This window comes from Pleurodeles waltl, chromosome 1_2 (assembly GCF_031143425.1).
Source record: "Pleurodeles waltl isolate 20211129_DDA chromosome 1_2, aPleWal1.hap1.20221129, whole genome shotgun sequence".
NCBI lineage: Eukaryota > Metazoa > Chordata > Amphibia > Caudata > Salamandridae > Pleurodeles > Pleurodeles waltl.
Window position 1 is genome coordinate 690,708,652 of NC_090437.1, and position 14,234 is coordinate 690,722,885.

The 14,234-nt window shown below is 42.2% G+C and overlaps 1 protein-coding gene across 3 annotated transcripts in view; it reads right to left on the reverse strand.

The window, feature by feature from the left end:
* The window catches only part of LRBA (LPS responsive beige-like anchor protein), a 1,864,610-nt gene that overhangs the window by 71,300 nt on the left and 1,779,076 nt on the right, over positions 1-14,234 (reverse strand). For all 3 annotated transcript variants that reach the window (XM_069242641.1, XM_069242642.1, XM_069242640.1), the window contains exon 54: positions 11,445-11,546. In XM_069242641.1, coding sequence (XP_069098742.1) covers positions 11,445-11,546 — 102 coding nt within the window. The remainder of the gene's footprint in view (positions 1-11,444; positions 11,547-14,234) is intronic.

The following is a 14,234-nucleotide window of genomic DNA, read 5'->3' on the forward strand; positions in this document are numbered from 1 at the left end:
CGGTGGACACTAGGTGGAGGGCCACTCAACTTCTGAGGCCCACACACATGCCAGAAAGTTTATAAATAGGTGGAGCATGCCCTAACAGAACTCTTGGATCTGCATCAATGTTGCAGACGGCCCCGGAATCTCTGACTATGCTGGGACAAGTTTCAGGATGGGCTCCGATATCTGCCAATTTCGGACGCATGACTGAGAGGCATGAATATTCACTTGTGCTTTCTCAGGTGTAGAAGAGTGGCAGGAAGGTGCTGAATCATGCTTGGATTTTTTTTAATCTTTTTCCTTTGACTCTCCTTAAGATTTATAGTGCTTTGATGAGCGATCTCTGGAGCGGTTCCTGCAACTTCTAGACCAGGAATGGTATCGAGACCAGCCCTTAGACTTGAGCCAGTCATAAAGTGGAGTCTTCTTATGTTTGGTGATGTATTTCTTTGCCTTGTGGTCTCATATGGTGTTCCGGTTCATAGACATACAATCACTGCAAGCATTAGAGTTGCGACTCAACTCCAGGCACCAAAGGCAAACCTGATGAGGATCTGTCACAGACATTTGTTCGCAACAGTCCTTACAGAGTTTGAATCCTGCCGTCTTGGGAGTGGTATGGTTCTTGCTCACCGTAAAATTTAGGCACAAAAACGGTATTAAAGAGATGAGGGAAGCTCCAGATCCACATCTGGTGGGGCGAAAAGAATGGAAGTGACGTCAGTGCACAAGAGTGACACCTATATGGGCTGCAGTGTCATTTCCAGTGCGGAACAGCATCAGTGTGGAGCCGCACGGTGCCACCTACTGGTGTGCCAAGGTATTGCGCAAACGTTTCTGGATCCAGTCTGATGACGGGAATATTCCAAAGGTGAGGAATCTGCAGTTAGAAGCTTCTATCAGAAAGAAGACTTTAATGAGTTTTATTAGCCAGTCAAAGTGCGGGTCCAATATAATGCAAAGAGATTCCTATTCTCCAAGGCACAGCCTTTCTTGTGAGTTTGTGGTCAAATTCGGGCTGACTGTCTCTAAGTTGCAGCGTGGCAATTCCATGTGTGTACACCTTAGTGTATACAATCATAGGGGGCTTTCCTAGAAGAGGAGGGCTGGGATTCAAAAATGTGTTATTTGTGGGGTATTCTTTTTGTTTCTCTCTCACTTTGCCGTTCACACTTCTTCTGAAGAACTAAGCTGTCCAGGAGGGGACCTTTGTGGTGAATGGCAATATATTTTTGGTGGGTTACATGTATTCCAAATCAAACATGATTGATGTTTTGGGCTTTACATCAGTGTCAAGATGCATCATCTTCTCAATTGGTTTGATAATCCAATAAATAGATTTAAACCTACATTTAAGAAACACATTCTTCTTTACACAAATAGCACAATACCCAGTAGAGAAATTATAATATATAAGTCACTTGGTAGGAACTACTCAATGTTTTGAAGACTTGCTGGATTATCACCAAGTGGCATTCTTCTAACGGCTCACTGTATTGTTTCTGCAAGGCTTTCTTGATTCTTTGATTCTGATAGCATGCTGGTTTCATGGGGACTGTGCAGCTTTCCCCATGCATCAGCTACCTCCATCATAGATGCCTACAATTACCTCTGACTTGGCACCCAAAACATTTCTGTGTCCCAAAGACACTGCATCTTTAACTCACAACCACAGACACAGTAAAATAGCAAAACACAAACCTTCCTAATTTCAATATGCTCCACATATATTCTGCCGCCACCCTGCCATCTGGTGGTTGAGGTATACAAGCACCACCTGCTAACTGCTTGCAAACAGTGACTAAAACCTGCTGACAACTGTTAACATAGCCAACAAAGTAGGGGGAACTACATTTCCACAGAAACTGACTAAATTAAATCAAAGCTGAATTTTTAAGTATGATGATTTCAAAGATGTTTTATAGTGAACAGATTAATCTGTAATCCTACAAACATGCAGAAATATATAACAGCCAGCCATGGCGACAAAATGTAATATAAAAGGCAATATTAACATTTACCTAAAATATAATAAACTAATCTTTCAAAAATGATAGGATTTTTTTTTTTTACATGTCATGTATTTTTAGTTGTCAATCCAATTAGAGTTAAGTTTAGAGCGGCCTGCTAGCTTGTAATTAGGTTTTATTAAAGTTACTCTTAATTCTCAAAAACATCGTATTTTTATAGTGTATAACAGTAAAATAACATTTAAAATAAATTTGGAAAACCATACAAGCATTGGTGAAAAAAGATAATATGCGTAGCAAACAAATAAATTGATATGGATATAACCATTACTATATTATGCGCAGCACGCCTAATCCGGGGTAGCCAAGGAGGACATGGTTACTTTGTGTGTGAGGGAAAAGATAGGGTGGGGGAAGTAAAATAAGGACAAGTTACTTACCTTTGGTAACACTCTTTCTGGTGAATATTCTCTATAACTACAGATTCCTCATATTGTGAACATCCCCAGATGCCAGACCCAATCTGGAAAACCAGTGCTCCTGCGTGCCGGCAGTGTGGTTCCACTCAGAAAGTGACAAATAGAGCTGCATATAAGCACCACATATGTGCACTCATGTCAGTTTTTTCAAATGCTTGCTCGTGGGCCTTCAAATGTGAAGCCCAACAGCAAATTGGAACAACCACTGGGCTGATTTCTAAATTTAGAGATTTTTTTAAATGGAAAAGGAGACATTCAACAGAACCAGGTGGTGCGAGGAATCCACAGTTAGACACAAAAGTAGCTTGTTCTTCTGATGGATACTTCTAACTGCAGATTCCTAACCTTGTGAACAGATTGTAAAGTAGTGCCTCCCAAGGGAATGGACCAGAGTAAAAAGTTCTTCAGGACAGAACAGACAAATTTGCCCATCCTTTTATTCCTGATGTCCAGGCAGTAGTGCTTGGAGAACATGTGCACTGATGCTGATGTGGTAGCCTGATAGATAGCCATGACAGGCACTCTACATGCCAACGTAGTAGTAGAAGCCTTATCGCCAGTAGAATGAGCCTCAGACTTTCTAGAGGCTGCTTCTTAGCCAATGCGTAGCAGATCTTAATACAGAAAACTATCCATTAGGACAGTGGTTTACAACCTGTGGTCTGGGGACTACAGGGGGTCCGCAAAGCCTCCTCAGGGGGTCCGCAAAGTCTCCTCAGGGGGGCTGAGATTGCTTAGAAAATTAAATATGAAAAGATTAGGCCCACAGCTTTTAATAATGACTTAGTGGGGGTTGGAGGGTCCCCGGATTCCAATAATGATTCAGTGGTGGTATCCGGGTTTCAGTAATGATAAAGCGGTGGTCCACACAAGTCAAAAGGTTGGGAACCACTGCATTAGGAGATAGTCCATTTCTGCACCGCCTAGCCCTAATTTGAAACAGAGACCCCTCAAAGAGTTGATAATCCACCTGATATTTATTGGTACAATAAAAGTAAAGTAAAGAAAAGAGGCTGAGTCTCCCTGGATGAGGCAGAGGAAAGAATGAAAGAAGAGTGATGGCTTGTTCAACGTGTTAAAGCATCACCACCTTTGTCAGGAGCACTGCTTGAGTCCATAACACCAGTATGTCTAGAAAAATGTGGTATAAAAAGGTTGGACCAAGAGAGCCTAAAGCGTACTCAAATGGTGTACCAATTTCATTGCAACCAGACAACACGTTAATGTGAGGAAATGCAGTGGACAACTATGAACTGGCTCAAAAACAGTACACATAAGGAAGGTTTGACTCAAATACAAGCCCCACCAGGGCATAACAAAGGGCGTTGGTGGAAACATGTTGCAAACGTTTTATGAACTGCATCACAATGGTGACTGGACAAAGACGACTGGCCTCGCAAATGTAGACAAGCCAAAAGGGCTGAAAAATAACCTTTAACGCAGGTCACAGCAAGACCTGGAAATTATCACACAAACTTCTTCAGGAGGAAGGTTGAAAAAGATCAACTACCGGCACTCAATCTCCACACATAGAAGTACAAATTGCACAGGGCCAGATTTAAGACTCTGCCCTGCTGTGACAGGAGATAATCCTGAAGCTGCAGCCTGATTGGAGTACAGATGCTCAGGCCCAAATGTTCAAGGTACCGCACTCTCCTGGCCCAATCTGGAGCCACAAAGATAACATGGGCACAGTCTTTTCTGATCATCCTGAAAAACTCTGGGCAGGAGAGACAGCAGATGGAAGGCGTAATGGAGTCCCATGCTCAACTGCATGCGGAATGTGTCTCAGAGGGAAAGCCTTCTTGGAAATGCCGATGCGCGGAGGTGTTGACACTGCAAATTCTCAGTGGTGGAGAAGAGATCGAGCAAAGGTTCTCTCTATTGTTGGAAGACACCATACACAACATTGTTGTGTAACCGCCATTAATGATCTGATAGGTGGCAGCTGAGGTCCTCCACACTGGCATTTAAAGATACAGCCAGGTTGTGCACCAAGGAAAATGCTCTGAAGACTCAGCCAACTCCAGAGTTGCAGAGGCCTCCGGCACCACATGGCAGTGGTGATAACTGTGAGAAAATGACACGGCCATCCCCTCTGTGAACACTCAAGGGGCACTGGTGAGGATGAAAGTACGAGCAGTCAAATGAAAATGTACAAGTCCCACCTTGAACTGCAGAGAGCACCTGTGGGCCACCAGAATGGGGATGTGAAAATAGGCACCCTGCAGGTCCAACACCGCTATCCAGTTTCAGGGGTATAAGGCAGAGAGAAGCGGCGCTATCATGAGCATCATAAATTTGTCTTTGTGTAGGAAGGAACTGAGAAGGGGAAGCCTTAAGATAAGATGTATGCCTCCATCCTTCCTCAGTACGAAGAAGTAGCAGGAATAAAATTGAATATCCAATTTCAAGGCTGCAGCCCACTCTATGATCGCTTTGGTCGAAAGAGCCTCCATCTTGTGACACAAAATGAGCAAAACAGTCCTCCAAGAGCCACTCTGATGTAGGTGGCAGATGTGTCAGATCAAAAGGCAATGACAGGACGAAGTCCCATTGTACAATCTGGAAGACCACCTGTTGGATGTAATGCTCTGCCACCCCAACAGGAAGTGGCTAACCCTGCCTCCTAGTGGGAGGCTGTGTGCCACTAAAGGCACACGAGAGATAATTGTAGATTGTCGGCAGAGACTTAGAACATTTGTGGCCCTAATGGCCTGCTCATTGCCTTTTGGGGCCACTGCTGGGGGGAGGGCCTGACGCTGTCAATAATTCATGCCTCTGGCATACCCCTGGAAAGGGCAAAACTGTTGGGGGGGGATTACTAGAGTAGTGTAGAATGACCCAAGGAGTGTATATTGTAGCTCAGGTCTCCTTATAACTCTCCAGGGCCGAGTCCACCTTATTGTTAAACAGGCAGGTAGAAGAGAATGATCATTAAGTATACTTGTGGATCCCCCAAAAAGCCTGTGCATCTGAATCATTTGTGGAGCCAGAGCACTATGCTTATCCAATGCCCCTACCTAGACAATCAGTGGTGTTTAGGCCCGAGCGGATGACAAACCCGGCTGCATCCAGGCCATTCTCAATCATTTGGGTCTAAGATGCCTGTAGGTCTTCTGTGACTGTCAGCAGGATCTCAACAACCATGTCCCAAAGTTCTGTGTGTAACATCCAAGTTGTCGTTAACCACCCTCAAGGCAAGGCTGACCAAGGAGAACATATGTTTGTCAAATGTTTCCATGTGTTTGAGAACCAGAACACTGTTTGGTACAAGTGTCCATGAGATCCTTGTTAAAAGGCAGAAGAGGTTCAGGTGCCTGACCAAGCTGAAGGACCTCTGTGAGGACATTTGTTCTCACCTCCATAGTTGGGAAGTGGAAGTAAAGGACTTCAGCAGCCCTCCGAATTACAATGACAAAAGATGTAGTCTTTTCCATAGCTGGTTCGGGGTCGGGAGAGGGTGGGGCTGTCAGGGAAGAGCACCAATCCAGTTTTAGGTGAAGTATCCAACCAACAGCCATCCTTGTAGGTCCATGTGCCAAACTGGCTGCCTTTGTTCGGAGTCTGAGCCAAGAAGTTTGTGTGGATTTTCTGTGCGCAACCACGCAGAATAGTGTCTGAGCAGTTGCGTGTTATCTGCACCACATTTGGATCTAGGCGCGACCTCAGCCTAGATAAATTGTACTTGGAGTTGAAGACAATAACTTGCTGCTCCTCGTCCGGCACCAGCAGAGTTGGTGCTGTGTCAACATCCATGGGACTGGCACAGAGTTTGGAGTTAAACACAAAGTCAGCATTGATACCTGTGCAAGAGGGAACTGGCAATGTGTCAAAATTGCACAGCATGGCTTTTCAAAAGGCTTCGACCTGGGGCAATATCGCCGAAGGACAAAGAAACTCAGGGTGTGTCTGAACCGAAGACAGAATCAGGTCCCCAGTGGAATGGGAGCGAGACCCTTAGGCACGGTGACACACTTGCACCTTCTCTGGACTTATGTTCTTTCTTAGATTTACCTGAAATCGTTGATTGTGAATATGATCTGCTGCATGAACGACTTTGGGAGTCAGAGAGGGTCCACACTCTCCACTTCGACCTGCAGCAGAACCTTTGTGAGTCTTGGGGTGCGTCGCCTTGTGTTAATGAATTGCATTGGGGTTCATATGGGCACAGCTGTCAAAGGCTTTAGAGTTGTGCACTGAATCCAAAGAACAGAGACACGAGTCACAGGGATCTGTCACAGACATCTGTTTGTGACAGTCCCTAAATGGCTTATGCCCTAAAGTCTTAGGGGGTAACATCCTTTGCTTACTCAAAAAATCTTTAGGGAAAAATCCCTGGACACAGTGAGGGAAAAAGGGGCCAGAGCTCTGGATCTGTGCCTGAAGGCACAAATATAAAGGGACTGATGTTAGCACACACAGGTGGCGCTTATAGGAGAAGGACTAATTCCACATAGAGCACACGGACCACCACCAGCGTGCATGGGCTCTGATTTTTCAGTTTCCGTATCCAGTCTGGTCAAGGTGAGGACACTGCGGTCAGAAGTATCTATTACAAATGATAGCATAGAATACCTAACACAGAATCTACCTGGTATTTTATTATCTGTTTAGACTTGTATATGCTAGGTTTCGTATAAATACACTAAACAAAGTCATTCCATTATAAAAACTGCACTACTGTATGCAGTTTTTACAAACTTGAGATCTTGGAATAATTCTCAACGGATCATTTCACTGAATGGACTACTGATACTCCACTCATTACCAAGAGAACAAGACTGAAAGCCCAATACAATTTTCAGCGTTTTTGTTATGGAAGCATCTAACAGCATAAAACCTGAATGATACTCTAAGCTAAAACGTGTAACTGGTTGCGTTTTGTTTATTTATAAACGTCCATTGAAGACAGCTGCAACGATTTAAATTGAAAACCCATTTTGTAACTAGCTTAAACTGTTCAGCTTTACGCAGCTGGTCCGTTTTCACACAAGTTAACAACATGCTTAATGTTATCTAGTGTGTATATATATATCTATCTCTCTCTCTCTCTCTCTATATATATATATATATATATATATATATCATACACAGGAAAAGCAAAATATGAGTGTAATATGGGGTACATGTTTGCTTTAAATGCTTTTATAAGACAGAAAGGGGGGGCACTGCACCAGAATGACCAATGCAGGAGATGAGAGTTAAGTCAGAACAATTATACAGTTATTCTTCAGGACACAATATTATCAGACCTTCGAATCTTCCTGGTCGCTCTTCGGTCAGTTCTCTGTAATTGTGTTGTCCAAAATGTAAGGGATGGACTGAAAATTATCTAATTAGATGATCTTTACATAACTCAGAACAATTACCTTTTCCGTGCACTAATGCAGGATATTCTTCTCTGATTTGCAATCCGAGAAGCCACAAAGCAGAAGGGAAAGGAAAGTGACTGGGCACTGAGATCAGTCAACGATATCACAAGTTCCTCAGGTGTCAAAGGAATCATAATTATCTCCTTGGGAGGCAACAAGAATGTCTTAGAGGGATGAGCAGCAAAAACATTAAGTAGTGTCTTCTTAAAAGCTCCAATTCGTTCAGGTCGTGCATCCGCCGCCGTTGGGCAGGTGACATGAGGGTTTACAGGCCGAACGCCAGCACTGGCTCTGATGAGGACGTAGAAGATTCCGGACATTCACCCTTTCGTTTCTCAGCATTACGTAAGTAATGGTTCTCTTTTTTGTCTTTATATTTTTATATCTCGTCTCAGCCAATGGAGACCCCAAGCAAAACCTCATTCTGGACCAGTCAAGAGATCAAAACGGAGACTTTAACCCTCCCTTGATGGAGGTCAGAGTGCACACATCGGTACAATTTATGCTACAAATGGTCAAACTCTCTGCCCATACGCCAGAGACACAGCCATGATGGTCAGTCACGTATCGCCTGTAAGGCTTGCATACTTTGAAACCATAGGGCTTAGCGGGAGACATAATGTCACATATTTAATTGAAAACCAATCCAAAATCCAAACTGGAAAAATCCAAATTGTTAAAAAAAGTCACGTGACAAACCAAAGGCTCTGAATCTGCATCGGTTGAGAGTGCAGGAAAAGAAACCAACGTCACCAGTGCATGCGGAGCCTTTAATAGTATTGATTTGCAGTGGAGAAAAGAGACACCTTAGTGGTGCCACATGATGCCAGTGAAGAGGCTGGCCATAAAAAAGATTCTGGATCCAGTCTCACACAGAGGAAAGTGTTTAAGTAAGGATCAGCGGATTCTACATCACAGAGACCATTATCTTATGAGATGACACTAAAAATGCACCACTGAAATCAGCAAAAAATAAACACTGAAAACAGGACAGCCTACCTATTGGTACATAGGACTGTTCTCCAGTTATTGGCACACAGGATGGCTCTCAAGTTGAAACAAGCATTTGCAATGCAATAGGGCTTGCATTTGCTAGAGTTAGAGCTATTGGAATTGTAAATTCATAACTGAACTAAAGCACTTCCATTTACCTTCTTACTCTTTCTGCAGCAACAAAAGAAAATATCGCCATTTTGCATCCTAATTTAAATCTGCCAAGCTAATTCCAATTGAATACCACTTTCACCACCCCACCGTCAGAGTTACGGGCTGGCTAACACAATTCCTCAAAAAAAGACAAGACAGCCAAAGAGAAGAAATAAACTAGAAGGATCACCAAAACATATCAAGAGTGTTCAAACAGTCATAGTGTAATAAGGATGTTAAATTGGCCTACATTATAATCAGCATTGTAATAAGGAGAGGTTATTAAAACGTATACAATGATCAAGTAAACCTTTATCAGAAATAAACTTTTGGCATTAGACTGTAATGCTCAAAAGAGCCCGTAGAGGGCACATAACAAAAATATAATTTGTAAGAAACATGGTCATGCAATCATATTGTTAGCCCCTGGATAGCATAACCCCATGAAAAAAACAGGAGAAAGTAATGCAGTGTAACCATATACTTACCCCCTATAGAGTATTTTTAGGGCTTGCAGGCCTACTGCAATGATATTACAAATGGCCTTTAAAATAAAACTTCTCCTAGCTATAACACGTTGAATGGTAGGGGGGGGGGTTATTGTTTTGGAATCCCCACTAACATGGTGGACACCACAGCCTGAGTTATGAGCAAAAATGTTTTGCAAAAGTAATGCCCTGCAGGTTTAATGGGGCAGGTTTCTGTGCCACAAATATTTTAATGTTGATATGACAGTAATGCTTAGAACAGCCCTTAGAGGACACTACAATGAAAATAGCATTTGTAAGAAACATGGCCATGTAACTATATAGTTATCCCCTAGAGGGCATAACCACACAAAAAGAAAATGACAATAAATAATTAAAAAAGAAAACAACAATAAATAATGCAGAGTAACTGTATATGTAGCCCCTAGAGAGCATAGTGCATTACATATTTTCAGAGGTAGCAGGCCTATAGCAATGGCATTACAAACAAGGTCCTTAAAACACAAGCTATTCCCAGCTGGAAAACAAAAGTTCCAGCCATGAGAATGCTTAAAAAGACATTGAATGGTGTGAGGTGTTATTATATTGGGGTCCTCACTAACATAGTGTGGGGACCCAAAGACCTAGACAGAAGGAGTGTGTCGAGCTGAACGTTTTAGTGGTGTTCCCATTGTCCTAGGACCACCACAGGCTGAGTTATGGGCAAAAATGTTGTGAACAAGAATGCTTGCAAAACATTATGGGTCGAGTTTTCCCAAGTGCAGTGAATACTGTAATATAAGCTCTCCCGCTGTTCCAGAATAGCCGCTTTTGCTTTGAGGATTTCTGTTTTAGTGTTTTAAGCGAAAGGCCACAAGAAATTACTCTGATTAGCTAACTGTGAACAATTTGACCTGCGCTTCAATACCACCGATCGAGTTCATGCTGTTGTGCCTGTTCGTGCTGACAGCGCCATGGCTGCCATACAGAACGAAGGGGAGATATAAAAAAAAAAAAAAGTTTACCAACGCTGAAGTATATTGGTAATCGTGCAATAATTAATGTAACAGGGCCAGTCTGCAATGAGTGACAAAAACAGCCTCAAGGCGGGACACAGATAAAGCATTTACCAATGAGATCAAGTTATTTTTGAAAGGCAAGCCCACGAACGCGTGAAAGTGGCTGGCGTAAGGTGGGCGTGGTTAAAAGCACACAATACTTACAACAGGTCCAAGCGCTTGTGCACTCAACCTAAAAATCAGAGAGCAATTTGTAGTCGATATGTTAGTCCTGTTGGCCCCATGATACATCAAGAATGGCAACACAATTTTAACGGTCTAGAAGCTAAACCTTGGTTAAAACAGGCCTGCATTTCAAACAGGACCCTTCTTGTGTTCTGAAGGAACACCTGCTCAGCATAAATGAATATTGCGTTCTATTGAGACCGCCGTTTTTCCTAGGACCTTGGCTATATTGCCCCTCGAATCCTGGATGACAGGCAACTAAAGGAAACTGAAATTGCAAAAAAGCTACAAGAACATACACATTAATGTTGCTCCTGAACAGCATCCATGCAGTACCATGATCATAGTTCTTAGTTCTATGAAATCCTCTGAGGAGGAAATGTGGTCAGGCAGGCAAATCTTTGACCTTAGTCTTGGGTGTATGAAGAACGATCTTATTTTTTCATCTTGGTCTATTGCAGTTGTCATCAGCTCATCATTCACTTCCGTAGTGCTCTGTCTTGTCCATCTTCAAATAAAAGGCTTCTGAACGTTCACCCTCAAGACCTCTTGAAGACTTCACCCACCTGATCACGCAGTAAGGCTGTCCTGCGGCCATCTAAGCGCAATTAGTACAAACTTATCAGGCAGCTGGCTGGACTAAGGTTGGCTCTTATTTTATCCATGCAGTTTCCCCTGCGCCATTCTAAGAAATAATATGCAAAACCACATAAAATGTTCACAGAATACAAATTGCTTAAGTGGTAACAATGCAGCTCTGGATATAGAAAAACATTACCTTTGGACCCACTTATCACCAGTCCTAGTTCAGCACACACTGTGGCACAGGTTATCTCGCAGTCATGACCCGTCAGTATAGCTCGGGGTGTAGCAGATTCGTCTAAAAGAACAGAAAGAGGACATTTAAACACTGACCACTTGGCTCATTGTAATAAATTACTTAGTTTATTGATGGTCATGAAGCAGAGGTATTTGATTCGGCGTTAGAAATATAAACCAAAATGGTCACCTCTATGGCAAGCATCCCAACGAAAAAACAGTTGATATTTAAATGTTCTGCTACCCAAACTGCTAGCAAAATAAAAAAACACCGTTTACATCAGTTATCATTACGGTCACGAGGCTCTGGGAATTTACTTTAAAACTAATGCAGCTTCTTCATTCAAGGAGGGCTTATGATGCTGCACATTTGAAATCTGCCATGGTATCACTTATCTAAAGCATAGGCCCTCTTTAGAACTTTACTTGTTTCAGTTTACCAGTGTTCAACTTTTTTGTTTAAAAAAACGGTGTATGCCAATTTGTGCAATGGAATAATCCTATGCAATTTCTAAGATTTGTTTCTGCATACTTGAGTCCTAAAGTTGAAATACTCCTCAACCCGGGTACTGATAGCTCTAGACTCCACCGCAACCATCGTGCCTCTGGACAGAATCTTAGCTATTTAGTAATCACTAGGAGAGCAAGATAGACATAGGCTCTGAGAACAGGGTGACAACATGAATAAGAAAGGTTACAATGTAGGAGCCATGCATATCCTTTTTGGACTGTGATTGGTAAAGCAGTATTTGGGCCAGTGTCTGGGGAAGAGAAAAAATACAGGAGGCAACGTTTAAATTAAATTACTGTAGTATTACTTCTTTGAGGTTTGTTTTAGCTAAGAAATGTCAGAAATGCATTTACATATTCATTATGGTATTATGAATGGCATAGTACTAAACCTGAAAAGAACTGTCAAAAGATCAACTAGACAACCGTGTCTCTAATAAACCCTTCATGAGAACTGATTCCTTATATGACTACTATTGAAATGCAATAAATGGGAAAGTTACTCAGACCTACAGGACAATGGAAAACACATGCTACATCAGATGCAAAGTTATTTGATACTTGTACAAAAGAGCATCATTTTATAAGAAACAAATGTGAATGAGGGTGGCTGACGTATGACCAGATTAATTTTATATATGCTACAACACCTGCTAATTATACAACTTCCCCTTAGTGCACTGTTGGAATATTTCAAGTAAACAAAGTATTATCGGATAAAAATGTATTTTCTTTATAATACAACATGATTTGAAGCCATGACTCAAACACTAGATATCACCTTTCAGACTCATTTATTATGAGATAGGATTTTACCTGTTAGCCATGCTTTGAGTCCAGTGGTCACAGAAAATGCTTTGTTGCATGGGCATGGCCATACCCTACAGCGCATCAGCTCTAGGCGCAATCCATTCCTTGTCCCCAGTAGCTGCTGGCCTGCAGTAAGTATGGGCATTGTTGATGGGCAAAGGACAAGGCCATGGTCAGTTTCTGGACCTCACTAGCCCAGTAACATGCACACGGAGCATAGCCTAAGGTCAACGTACAGTTCATGACATTAAACATATATGACAATATTTTTGTACACCTCATGGCCCATATGCATACATTTTCCATGACCTTGTACTACGGGGGCAATATTCGTTAAAGCACTACTCTGTAAGGCTGTTCACGACGCTGCTAAAACAACTGGCACAATGAAAAGCAACAACACTAGGACAGAGCCATCACTAGAACAGCACCAGTTAAAGAAAGGTTGAAACTGCCCCATGCCAATTAAAGGGTCGCTTTCATTTTTTATCTAAGTTGCTAAAAGTTCACAAAATACAAGTTGTGGGCAGTGGCTAATGAAATTAACGAGAGCAGCCAGATGTTAACTAAACATTCTGCTCTTACACAACTTGTAAAATGAGCCAAACATGGAAGTGGGGAACATATCAACGTTTGAAAGAAGAGTTGCTCTTTGTGTAGCTGTAAAGAAAACCAGAAAAAACAGTATGTGCAATTTAAAACAGTCAAAAGTGACACAAATCCATACAATGCCAGCCTTCATCACATGTTCAGCAACCACCGTAACACTAAACATGTCACCGTAAGCAAAGCAAAACAGAGTTACGACTGTGATCACCAGCCCTAAATTGAGCGGATCAGGTGCAGTTTAATCTCCTTAACACAGTAATGTTTTTTTCAGTTTTTATTCAAGCCTTCAAATTGCGAATAAAATAAACAAAGACCTTTAACTTTTTGAAACAGATTTGTTTCCTATACTTTACAGTTTCTTAACAGTCTGCTCCTGATGTCCTCTGCTCCCCAAACCCCCACTCTCCGTTCACCGCTGGCCTTAATGAACTGTCCCTGTACCCGCAGGAAACAGCACATTTCAAGAAAATGAGGTTTCTCCTTCTAGTCAGAAACTTATCCAAATAGTTACAAAACTTACCTCATTCCAGCCAAAAACTCTATAGTTGTCTGTCAGACGTCCACCTCAAACTAAAAATGGAGATGTCTCTCCAGTATACGATCATGAATAATAAGCCTCTCTGATTTTATTATTTAGGCAATAGCAGAAGCATTTATTAAGAGATGATGTACACAGCGGCAGGTATAAGCTGCAAACGCAGTTAGGGTGGAAACATGCAAAGAGTGATGGTCTTTTTCATTCTTTCCATAGGTCCATTCTTAACTGTATTCTCCTTGCAACTGTGCCCTCCCATAACCCTTCAACTTTCACCACTGGTCA